The sequence below is a fragment of the Mustela lutreola genome, chromosome 9 (genome assembly GCF_030435805.1).
Source record: "Mustela lutreola isolate mMusLut2 chromosome 9, mMusLut2.pri, whole genome shotgun sequence".
In the NCBI taxonomy this organism is placed as follows: domain Eukaryota; kingdom Metazoa; phylum Chordata; class Mammalia; order Carnivora; family Mustelidae; genus Mustela; species Mustela lutreola.
Window position 1 is genome coordinate 77,945,284 of NC_081298.1, and position 12,485 is coordinate 77,957,768.

The following is a 12,485-nucleotide window of genomic DNA, read 5'->3' on the forward strand; positions in this document are numbered from 1 at the left end:
GGATAAAGCAGGATTAGGGGCACGTGAGTGGCTCAGTTGGTTAAGCATCTGACTCTTGATTTTGGCTCAAGTCACGATCTCAGGGTTGTGAGACCAACAGAGCCTGGGATGCAGTTCTGCACCAGGTGTGGAGCCTGCTTGAGATTCCCCTCTCTAAAAAGGCAAATAAGATTAGTGGTAGGGCATATAATGAAAGGCTTTCCCACATTTTGTTAACACCATTTTATAGTGTTCCCAAATAAAAATTGTGTTTCATAGCTATACTCCCCTCCCAAAGGGAGTATGAGGTGGGGGTGGACTGAAAATAGCTGTTTGAGTATCACAGAAGTTATCAGAGATAAAAAATGTGGAAGCCGGAGGAATAAAAATGACACCCCCCCAATCAAGTTAGTTCATTATTTTTTCTGACCACTATTCTGATTAGATTACTATTCAGAAAATCTGATAACACAATAAGAAGAAAATTAACCTTGCCTCTAAACCTACACCCAGAGAGAAACACTTAACATACTGATGTATTAATGATAAAGGTCTCTGGTAATTATTGTGAATTTTAAGTCTCTGCAAGTCAGTCTGATTAATAACTACTGTAATTGCTTGGTTGGTAAGATAAGTAGAAGACATGTTTGTGGAGAGTGTGCAAAAGGTACATATATTATAAAGACACAGTCCCTCTTTTTAATTTATATTTTTAGTAATCTCTACACCTAATGTGGAGTTTGAACACACACCTGCAAGACCAAGAGTTGCGTGCTCTTCCTACTAAGCCAGTCAGGTGTCTCAGAGTTCATCTAGTTGTATAAATACTTGTTATCACTAGTTTTCACTGAGTCAATTATTTTTCCTCATAATATTCATGCTTTGTGTGCTGAGATCTTTCTATACTTCTAAACTTGTATAGAAAAATATTGGAGCTCCAGAACTATAAATTTATACATTTCAAAGAAGCTTTCCAAGTTTGACTGAGAAGCATAGTAATCACATTTGGTAGTACTTACTCATTTCATAGGGGCTGATGGTCAACTTTTTGTGGGTTCTTTTGAGTTGTTTAAGAATACCAGCCACTGCCGAGATTGCCATCTAGAAAAGAATCACATAAAGTACATATGTCAACAACGTAAAATTCTTGAATGGCTGTTGCCTGCCTTGAACAAAGCAGAAGCTGGATTCTACTTCTTTTAAAAGCAGATGAACTACCTCACCTGTTGACATTTGTCGGCATAGCCATGTGAGTGCTAAATCTAATTTGGAACAAGTCATTTCAAGTTCTTACTTTCATCCAAGCTAGTCTGCCTAGAAACTTTGATCCTTTATTCTGCTCATTCTTCAAATCTCAGCCTAGAATCTTAAAGGTCTTTCTCTAATGCACCAGGCTAGGTCAGCCCCATCTTGCACCCCACCTCTAATACTTTGTGAATAAAACCCAAAAGTTGTATCCTCACGTATCTTTCCCTTCCTGTAATACTTCATAGCTGTCATTAATTTTTCAAAGTCAGGATTTCCCATGAATCTATAAACTTGCTCCCTGCTGTATCCCCAGTGTTGAAATGCACAGTGCCTGAACATGTCCTCATATACCGGTTGCTGAATTATTATTATCTCTGAACCAACAAGTGATAGATTCTGAATCAACACACTTCAAGGCACTTATTAAATGTATCCTCTGAAAATTTTAAAGGCTTCAGGTGGGTAAAAATTCTTGAACTCAAGACTGTAGCTACAATAAAGTATCTACCTTTCGAACTACAATTGCATCATGGTTGAGATTCTCAACAAAAAAACGTATGGCACGAAGAGGTAGCACTCGGTCATCTCTCAAAAGTAGAGACAAAAGCCCAATGCCTATATGTTCGAATTTCCAAGGCCTGAAAAGAGGAGGGAGAAAAAAAAAAAATCACAAAACATATCACTCATAAAACAACTTTTAGAAGAAAACTGTATTTGAAATATTATAAGTTTTCTAAGAATTAATATAGGTTTACTGATGAGCACCACTCTTACCATTGGCCCAAAAGTTTACCTCTCATTCTTCTCAACTCGTGAATCAGACAATAATTTTTTGAGATACAGCCATTCATGGCTTTCAGGTATTTAAGTAAGTATTTAAGGTAAAAGCTTTGAGAACTTTTAAAAACTTGCACTTACAGATTTCTCTGCTCCACACCATCTAATAAAGTGTTTACCAAATTTTCATAGTTCCTTAAAAAAAAAAACAACAGACAATAAAAACAAACACTTTAGGTGAGGTATTGTTTTAATACAGTAGTTAAGATGATCACCAAATAATGTAATAGAAATTCAAATTCTAGTCAAATTCACTCCCCTCTTAATGCATCATCACCAGACTATAAAAGGCCTGGTGAGAACCAAGCCAGAGTGAGAGCAGACTGGGGAAGAGAGATGTGAGAAAAAGAACATGAAGGGCAGAGAGAAAACAAAAAAACTGCTAGGTACACTGAGCACCTCAACTGGCCCCAAGCAGAGGCTTCCTAGCTTGATTTTGTTTATGCCTTATGAATATGCTTATTATTTTTTTCCTAACATGTCTATAGAAGTAATCAACTGTAAGACCACTTCTAACTAATTGAGTACTACTCACAGATTAAATCTGTGATTTAATCTAGATTAACTAGATTAATTAACCTAGACATGTTAGGAAAAAACCAGTAAGTATATTCACAAGGCAAAGAGAAAAGCAAGCTAGGAAGGCTCCTGCTTGAGCGCTATCACTGAAGCATGGAATTGCTTGGGTTCCAAAAACCTAAAACCAGTTGTTGTTGTCAGTCTTCTTTTTTTTTCAAGATTTTATTTATTTATTTGAGAAGAGAGACACATACACAGGGAACAGAGAGAGCACACGCTTAGGGTGCTAAGGGCAGAGGGAGAGGAAGAAGCAGACTCCCCGCTGAGCAGTGAGTCTCACTAGGAGCTCGATCCCTGCACCCTGGGATCATGGCTTGAGCTGACAGCAGATTTTTAACTAACTGAGCCAGGTGCCCCTAAAACCAGTTTTGTTAAGACAAGTTTTAAGATGGGAGTATTCCACTTCTGTAGCTGAAAGTGACAATCCAGGACCTTCACAATAATGATCTCCTAACGTTTTGTATTTTTTCAGAATCAACGTGTAAATTTCACGAGGTAAATATGGCACATCTATATCTCAGAGATATTCAAAACCTGTTACCCATAATGCTATCTATCTTGAGAAGCAGGCATCCATAATTACCTTAGTGCATCAGCATTCTTTTCTTGTTGGCGTTTAAGTCCTTCTTTAATTTCTTCTGCACTAAGCATTGTCTGGTTGGAGGAGGGGTTTTTTGATTGTTGAAGTAATTCTGCTATTTCAACACAGGACTTTGGAATCTTACAAAAAAAGAAAAGAGAGGACACAAAATGAAGTACTGACACATGCCAGAACATGGAGAAATCTTTACAACGTTATGTTGCATGAAAGGAGCCAGATATAAAGACCACTTATTACGTGATTCCATGTATATGAAATGTCCATAATAGGCAAATTCACAGATAAGGGAAATAGATTCGTGGTCTCCAGGGTCTCGGAATGCTGGGGGAATGGGAGTCACTGTCCCCAGTACAGGCTTTCTTTCCAAGCTACGGTTGCAGAGTCCAGGGCATATACTATTGTGAATATACAATATACTATTGTGTTATGTAAGGGTGAAATTTTTGTCATGTGAATTATGAGCTCATTAAAAAAAAAAACCTTTAGTTAAAAACATTAAAAAAAAATTTTTTTTTTAAAGTAATCTTTACAGCCAATATGGGGCTCAAACTCACAACCTTAAGTTCAAGAGTCACATGCTCTCAGCCAGGCTCCCCACCAAAAACCTTAAAAAAAAAATTTTTTATTCACTTATGTAAGAGAGTGAGCGAGCAAGCATGATAGAGACAGAATCTGAGTGGGGGTAGGGGAGAGTACAGAGGGAGAGAGAAAAGCAGACTCCCCACTAAGCAGGGAGCCCAGCGTGAGGCTCAATCCCAGGACCAAAACCTGGGCAAAGGAAGACACTTAACAGAATGTGCCACCCAGGCACCCCCCAAAAATCTTTTTTAAAGAAAGCATAATCTGGGGGTGCCTGGGTGGCTCAGTGGGTTAAGCCTCTGCTTTCGGCTCAGGTCATGATCCCAGAGTCCTGGGATCAAGTCCCATATCGGACTCTCTGCTCAGCAGGGAGCCTGCTTCCCCCTCTCTCTCTTCCTGCCTCTCTGCCTACTTGTGGTCTCTGTCAAATAAATAAATAAAATCTTTAAAAAAAAGAAAGAAAGAAAGGAAGAAAGCATAATCTGGGGCACCTGTCAGGCTAGCCAAAAAGCATGTGACTCTTGATCTTGGTTGGGGTTGGGAGTTTGAGCCCCACTTTGGATGTAGAGATTACTTAATAAAAATCTAAAAACAAACAAACAAAAGCATTATCTAATGACATTTGTAAATAGCAGGACTGTGTTTTATAGAAAAGGAATATATTTAAAGCAGTGATTTTAAAACCAAAGGATGGGTGTCAAACACAATTACCATAGAGAGGAGGGCAATTCACTCACACCACCACCACTTTCATCCATCCTGTTGTGACCGATGTGGACATACACATCTGCCACATTTCCCCAAACAAGGATCGCTGACACAGGTATTCTTCACTTTCTCATTTGTCGAATCATCCAATTTTAATTTTTGTCACTATAAATTATGAGCCTTATGGTCAAACTTTTATGACTTTGGCTAGTAAGACTGACCTCCTAAAATATAATCAACTCTTTGAAAAATGAGGCCATGGATATATAGATAATCATGGTAAATGCAACACTGTAATAGCCCTTTGTTGCTTCTTAGTAGAAAACAACCCAGCTCTCTCTGGCCATGCTCCAAATTCAGTGATTACTAAAGTACAAATATTAAACAGAAAGCTAATACTAATTTCCACTAAAATTTGAATTTAAAAAAAAAAATGGTTTTGCTCACTGAGAAATCCAAGCCAATTGTTTCATACTGCCGATGAATCTTTTCTGCAAGATCATCAAACAGTCTCACGATTGATGGCTTTTCCAGGGACATCGCTTTGCTAAGTCCAGAAGAAACAATTGCTGGCCACGTCTGTACAATACAGTCCCAGTCATGAAGGTTTGCCAAACATACACCACTGTGATTTCCAAGGAGACAATACAAGGCACCCTGCAGGTAAAAATAATTAATGTAGGAGATAAGAGCCACTGTATTATTATAGCCAATTCACTTACATCTTTTTAAATGTACTAAACACAGATTCTTTAAGTGCTTGATACTGGTTAGTAAAATAGGCTCACACATTTAACAGGTTACTTTCAGAAACTTGAACTTGATATTTACTGTCATCCAGTAATATTTGCCCTTAGTGATCTAATGAAGAGTTAGCTCAAAGAGCAGCTATGAATACAATAATATAGAAATTTAAGGCTGTTGTTTTTAAGGATACAGCTTCCATTCCAATTCTCTTCTACTACAATTGTTAATACAAAGGCCACAAACATTTGCCACTTTTAGCATCTTAGGGGCATCTGCGATAATTTCTAAAATCTGATTGTGTTCTTAAGTTTTTCTTAAACTAGCTAACTTAACTACACTGTATGCTTTTTACTCATAAAGGCTCAATTAATCAGAACGACACCCCATTTTAATGAAAAGAGCTATTATGTTATTTTTTAAACATTCACCATAACTCAATTCTGATCTGGCTTATTACCCACTGTGTGCTCTACTCCTATTTACAGGTTCTCATAAGATCACTGGTAACTTCGATTTTACTAACCTAACAGACGTTTTTTAATTTTGATCTTACTTGTCCATTTAAACCATTCCCAACATGGTCAACAACATACTACCCTAAGAGTCAGACATTCCACAACACTCTTGAATTATACATCTACATCGGAGGCCAGCAAATTTTTTCTATAAAGGGTCAAATAGTAAATAGTTGGCCATATGGTCTCTGTTCCAACTCCTTATCAACGATCTTGTAGCATGAAAGCAGCCATAGACCAAGTACAGAAAGGAATGGACATGGCTGTGTTCTGACACAACTTCATTTACTAAAGCAAGCAACCGAGTCCAAGCTATAGTTTTACCGGTCTTATGAGACAGCTTCCAAGAACGTGTTTAGTTGTCATCTTAACTCTCTCCAAAAATCAAGTGATACTGCTAAGTCTCCTTTCTTTCAGGGAATGATCTCTCCTTGGCTTCTGTTAACTCCTCATATCTTGATATCTTTCTGATCTTTCCCTACTTGGTTACTTCTTCATGGGGTCCTAATGGAGTTTTCTCAACACTTGCCTCCCGGTCCTCTTTCTCCTCTTACTCTCCTCCTAGGCTCTCTTACCAGTGCCCAAAGATTTCAGTTATCATCAATACACACTGAAATGGTGTGCTGAGTGAAATGGTATCTAACTACCTACTTGACATCCTCTCTTAGTTTATAGGAAATACTTCATATATTACTTACCCAAACAAATTCATCATCTATTCTCCCTTTTCTCTCCCTCTGATGTACCCAATAACCAGCTGTACAATCCAGAACCTTAATAATTTTGATACCTCCTTTTTTCAGTTCCTTCATATTCAACCACCAAATCTCATCAATTCTCCCTCCTAAATCACTTTCAATCAATCCACTTCTATCTGATAGTAAAAGCATTATGTTTCACCTATACTCTCCTACACCCCTGTGAGATATACTGTTTTCCTTATCTTATTCATCTCCTTCCTTCTCTGCTCTACTCATACAAGCTCTCATTCAGTTTTTTTTTTTAAACAGAGAGAGATCATAAGTAGGCAGAGAGGCAGGCAGAGAGAGAAGGGAAGCAGGCTCCCTGCTGGGTAGAGAGCCCGATGTGGGGGCTCGATCCCAGGACCCTGAGATCATGACCTGAGCCAAAGGCAGAGGCTTAACCCACTGAGCCACCCAGGCGCCCCCACAAGCTCTCATTCAGTTGCTCAAACTTCTACATTTCTCCCTGTCTCAGGCCCTCCAACATGCTGTTCACATTACTCTAAACCTTTTGGTCCTGCAGCCCCCTCTCCTACAGGCCAGCTAGGCTCTTTATCCACTGGTGCTCAACTCAAACTGCAGCCTACATTTTCTCCCCATCATAACGTCAATCATAAACATAGGAAGAGTAAATAATAGGGAGGAAAAAAGACTATGTTTAAAGGTGTAGGACAGTGATGTCTTCAATTTGTTTTGAAATACATAAAAAAATGATATGGATGTAGATAAATACATCCAAATGTATTTATTTGTATGTACAAATATATTAAAATATTAAATACAGAATCTGAGTGGTAGACATATTGATATTTACTGTATAAGTCTTTCAACTGTGTATCTGAAAATTTTCATAATTAGAAAAACAAAACAAAACAAAAGACCCAACAAAGAACCCTATACCTTGAATTGCTGTTGTGTGACATCTTGTCTGTCAGGCCGTAAGAACTCCAAAACCAAGGGAATGATATCTCTGCAACAGAAGTTATACGCACCCAAGGCAGCAAAAAATGTTTGCTGAGCCTTATTTCTGACCTGAAGAAAGTATTATTAACAAAGAACTTTTATTATATAGTAGACAACAAAAAGTTTCTAAAGAAATTACCAAAAATAAATAAATGATTATCTTTTTACCAAAAGGAAAAGCATATTACCACCAACTACATCCATGGTTTAGGTTACAGAAGTTCAAATATTTTTGATAAAGGAGAGACTGAACAGAACTGATATGCATTTGTCCTGTAACATAATCAGCAGACTATTTAGCTTTCTATTCTAAATAACGTTTGACGAGAAGAGTTAGATTTTCTCTTGTATTTATGCAAAGAAAATCAAAGACTTTCTAAAACACAGAACTTTTACCTTTTCAATGCAAACCGTAAGTAGAGCCCGTATGTTTTGAACCCAAACAAAAGATTCAGTATAAGATTATAACCCATGAACTAAATTGTAATGAATAATAACCAAAAATAGTAAAAGTAACCCCCTGTACGTATTTCAAACCTTTTAGGTGAAATCTTTGAGTTAGAGACTGTGTCCTAACTTAACATTATTTATTAAAGACAGAATAATTGGCTATTCATGAATTTTGCTTTCCCAGTTCTCTGTGCTTAAAGAGATCGTCTCTTGGTCCTTTGCTTCCTTAAAGGATGGACCCCATAATTCATATGGTAGCAGGTTGCTGAAACCCAACCATAACATCTAGAAAGAATCATACAGCCTTTACAGATTGGCTTTCACAATATGATCTGATTAAGTTGTAGCAACACTGCACTTGTGCTATCTATCAACTCTGCATTTTTAAAAAAAGATTTTATTTATTTATTTGACAGAGAGAGAGACAAAGAGAGAGGGAACACAAGCAGGGGGGTGAACAGAGGGAGAAGCAGGCTTCCTGCCGAGCAGGGAGCCTGATGCGGGCTCCATTCCAGGACCCTGGGATCATGACCTGAGCCAAAGGCAGCCCTTTAATGACTGAGCGACCAAGGTGCCCCTATCATCTTTACATTAAAAAAAACAAACTTGAGGGACACCTGGGTGGTTCAGTTGGTTAAGCAGCTGCCTTCGGCTCAGGTCATGATCCCAGCGTCCTGGGATCGAGTCCCACATCAGGCTCCTTGCTCAGCAGGGAGCCTGCTTCTCCCTCAGCCTCTGCCTGCCATTCTGTCTGCCTGTGCTCGCTCTCTCTCCCTCTCTCTCTGATAAATAAATAAAATCTTAAAAAAAAAAAAAAAAAACCAAACTTGAGAAGTAACAAAAACCAGTAAAAATAAACATTGTTTTTAAATGACTACTAAAATTAGCTTGAAAATATGTGTAATTTGAAAAGTGCATTCTATGCCAATAAATAATAATAATAATAATCACACTATTATTATTATTATTTTAAGTAGATTCCATGCAAAGCTTGAACTCATGACTCCAAGATCAAGACCTGAGGTGAAATCAAGAGTTGGACGCTCAACCAAATGAGCCACCCAGGCACCCCTCCAATAAATTATTTAAACTTCCTTGTATTTGAAATGGGGCTATTTAGATTGCACTGTAGTAAAACGGGGAAGTGGAGCTGGGGAGGGGTGCAGAGGGGATGTGACTTACCTGACTGTATGAACTTGTAGATAAACGAAGAAGATCTCGGATCATATCTTGATGTACCCGTTTGTATTCACAACCCTCAACAGTCAGTGTTCGTAGCTACAAAAAGAAAACAAGGTAAAAATCAAATCTCTAAGTTTTTACTGAAAAGTTCATTTAACTATGATGTAACACAAATAATTACATATTCATCTGGAAAACTGTCATTTAAAAAAGTCATCATGATTTTAAAGAGATTTACCTCATGCTGTAACATGACTCTGTCAATCAGTAGGGCTCTGATATGTTGTTTTTTCCCATGGAGCTAAAAAACAAAGTAGAAAACAAAGACACTCAACATTGTTCCTAATTGACCGCACCCATGGGTTCCCCTGAATCCTTACTGACAATTTTTTACTGAACTGTAGAGGTTCACACTGGACTGGTGAGTACTGGTGGTATTTCATTTATTCTAAAGTGAAGAGGCTTACGTTAAAAGATACTATTTCATTTAATTTTATGGCAAATAGTAGAAGTAGCCCTTTAAAGAGCTCAACCAACACTGTGTTTTCCTCTGGTAATTTACCAATGGATCTATGCACGGGAGAGGAACTGAGCTGGTCCTTTTTCAGTCAAATACCAAAAGTACAAAAAGAGACAACTAAGAAAATTGCTTGACTCTGTTATATTTATAAATAGCCTTTCCAGGTAACTGTGTATGTTTACTGTAGAATATATACCTTTTACTTTTCTAAAAATTATCTTTAATGGTCTCGCCTTCCACCTAATCTTCTACCCGGTTACTGAAGGCAGATACCTGGAACTGAGACTGCTCCTCTTTCACACCTTTATCTCACTAGCCATCAAGTCTCTACAAAATCTTCTTTTTCAAAACATCTTATTTCCATCCCAACACCGGTGACTTGATTCAGGTTGTGTTTTTCCATCTAGACTATTGTGATAGTTTAACTACCCTCCCCTGCTTCCAGTCTCAAACTCCTACTGCTGTTTTCTTCCTCAGCGGTGACAGAGCTTTTCAAAAGTCACTGAATATTCAATAAGCCAATATTCATATCAGATATACTTCAGAACCTGTAATGACTCCTCTATGCTGAATATAAAACTGAAGAACTTTCTGGGGATACAACTATAAACAACCTGTGGGCGTCTGGCTGGCTCTTGATCTTAGGGTCATTGAGTTCCAGCCCCACATGAGGTTAGAGATTCCTTAAATAAACAAATGAACTTTAAAAAAAAAAAAAAAAAACTATAAATGACCCAGTTGTCACCTGCTGTTTCTGCCCAATAGCCACTGTTCCCTGCCATGTTTGTATGTCTCCCTGCCCTTTTACCTGCCATTCCCTTTAAAATATGCAGTGACCCTTCCTAAACTGACTCAGCTTCCAAAAGCTTCCTAAAGAACACTTGCTATCAACATCAAATGGCTGGCATAAGTATTCTTCTTCTATGCTCCTGAGAATACTATACTCCATAGAGGTACCAACGTCTCTTGGACACAAAGATAACGTTAAGAGATAATTTTTCAAGATCTCCATAGAGTGAGATGCTTTAAATCCACACGCGTGGACAACTCTTCCTATCTTTTATTCCCCCAAGTTCTTAGGCGGCAGCCTGCCACTTTACCACACTCCAAATTCCCAATGAGAGTTCAGACACTGTCCTGGAATGGAAACTCACAGAAGAGTTTGTAGGAGTAAACATTTTCCCAGCATTCTTTTGATTATACCGTGATATAATATTTGAAAATCTATTTTACTTACAGGGAAACTTCCTCTGTATGCTGAATAATCCTTAAATCAAATGACTATTTCAGTATTAAACACATTTAAAAAAATTAATTCAGAGTTTTTTAGGTGAAAATACTGACCCGGTTTTCCATTGATTTTTTTACTAGGTTAAAGCTTTTCCAACGGGAGTCAAATTCATGTTTGTGAGATCCTTGGAACTGCAAGAGGTCTCCAATAATCTGTTTCAAAGAATATCAAATTATATATTTACAAGCCATCATGTCAAAACTAGTCACATTAATAATCATGTAACTATTAAAGGACAATTGTACCTTTATGATAAGAAACAAAGACTTAGTATCATCTTCTGAATTGTTAAGTATGTGGTCTACAATAGAAAAAAATGGATTTTGGTTAAAATACTAAATACTTTGAGTTACTACAGGACTCTAGATAGTTAAGAATCTCTTAGTTAAGGGAAAAAAAAGCTGCTCTATTTAGAATTTAAACAAAGTTGAGTAAAAGCACATATGCTATAAAATTCCCAAATATTTATTAGTAAAAATAAGTTAAATCATATATGTACTCACTAAGAAGTTTCCTTATGACCCTAGCAATTGCTTCTCGGTGGTTCTCTCTGGATAGATCTATTTTTTTTAAAAAGAGAAAAGGCATTTTAGACACACTGAATGCTCCCAGCTGTTGAAGCTTACTTACATCAACAGTTTATATATAAATAAACCATGTAGGGGCACCTGGGTGGCTCAGTCATTAAACGTCTGCCTTCAGCTCAGGTCATGATCCCAGGGTCCTGGGATCCAGCCCCATATTAGGCTCCCTGCTCGGTGGGAAGCCTGCTTCTCCCTCTCCCACTCCCCCTGCTTGTGTTCCCTCTCTCACTGTGTCTCTCTTTCCGAAATAAATAAATAAAATCTTAAAAAAAAAAGAAAAAGAATGTATCATGTATCCAGGAAAAAACCAAGTAGGTCTGCCTTAATCATAGCTGGATTAGTTTCCAGGTATGATAGAGTAATTTTTAAAACCTTCACATTTACAAAGACCTGCTTATAAAACTTTCTTGGCAGGCAAGGAAGAGGGAGAAAAAAAAAAACTTTGCCAAAATTTCAAAGGTTCTATTCACTAATTAGAGATCTTAAGTGCACAGAATTCTTTAATTGGTTATGGGTGACCCAAACAAGCCAACAAAAGTTATACCTTAGCAATTTATCTATGCAGTTAATTCTACTGTTAATCCAACAATAAGGAAATATACTAAGTTTCTATTAATGTTAGATTCAGAACATTAAGTTAACACAATGTTTTACATATTTATATGAAATTTAATTCACTATGACAGGAAGACACAAAGATAAAGGTTATAATATTTTCACATTCACATCAAGTATAATGTGTCAGTTCTAAAACAATTCTAAACATAAATGAACATGATGATATATGAAAATCTGTCTCTGTACACAGAAAGCATCCAAATATTAATTTACCTGATCCAATTTCTATCTTTTCTTGGCTATTCTTTTTTTTTTTTTTTTTTTAATTTATTTGACACACACAAAGAGAAATCACAAGTAGGCAGAGAGGCAGGCAGAAAGAGAGGGGGAAGCAGGCTCTC

General features: G+C 37.3%; 1 protein-coding gene across 2 annotated transcripts in view; it reads right to left on the minus strand.

The window, feature by feature from the left end:
- The window catches only part of PSME4 (proteasome activator subunit 4), a 112,728-nt gene that overhangs the window by 29,679 nt on the left and 70,564 nt on the right, over positions 1-12,485 (minus strand). For both annotated transcript variants that reach the window (XM_059187661.1, XM_059187662.1), the window contains 11 exons: positions 11,446-11,502; positions 11,188-11,243; positions 10,996-11,094; positions 9,370-9,432; positions 9,132-9,227; positions 7,437-7,568; positions 4,979-5,188; positions 3,227-3,363; positions 2,146-2,199; positions 1,736-1,865; positions 999-1,080 (listed from right to left, as the gene is read on the minus strand). In XM_059187661.1, coding sequence (XP_059043644.1) covers positions 999-1,080; positions 1,736-1,865; positions 2,146-2,199; positions 3,227-3,363; positions 4,979-5,188; positions 7,437-7,568; positions 9,132-9,227; positions 9,370-9,432; positions 10,996-11,094; positions 11,188-11,243; positions 11,446-11,502 — 1,116 coding nt within the window. The remainder of the gene's footprint in view (positions 1-998; positions 1,081-1,735; positions 1,866-2,145; positions 2,200-3,226; positions 3,364-4,978; positions 5,189-7,436; positions 7,569-9,131; positions 9,228-9,369; positions 9,433-10,995; positions 11,095-11,187; positions 11,244-11,445; positions 11,503-12,485) is intronic.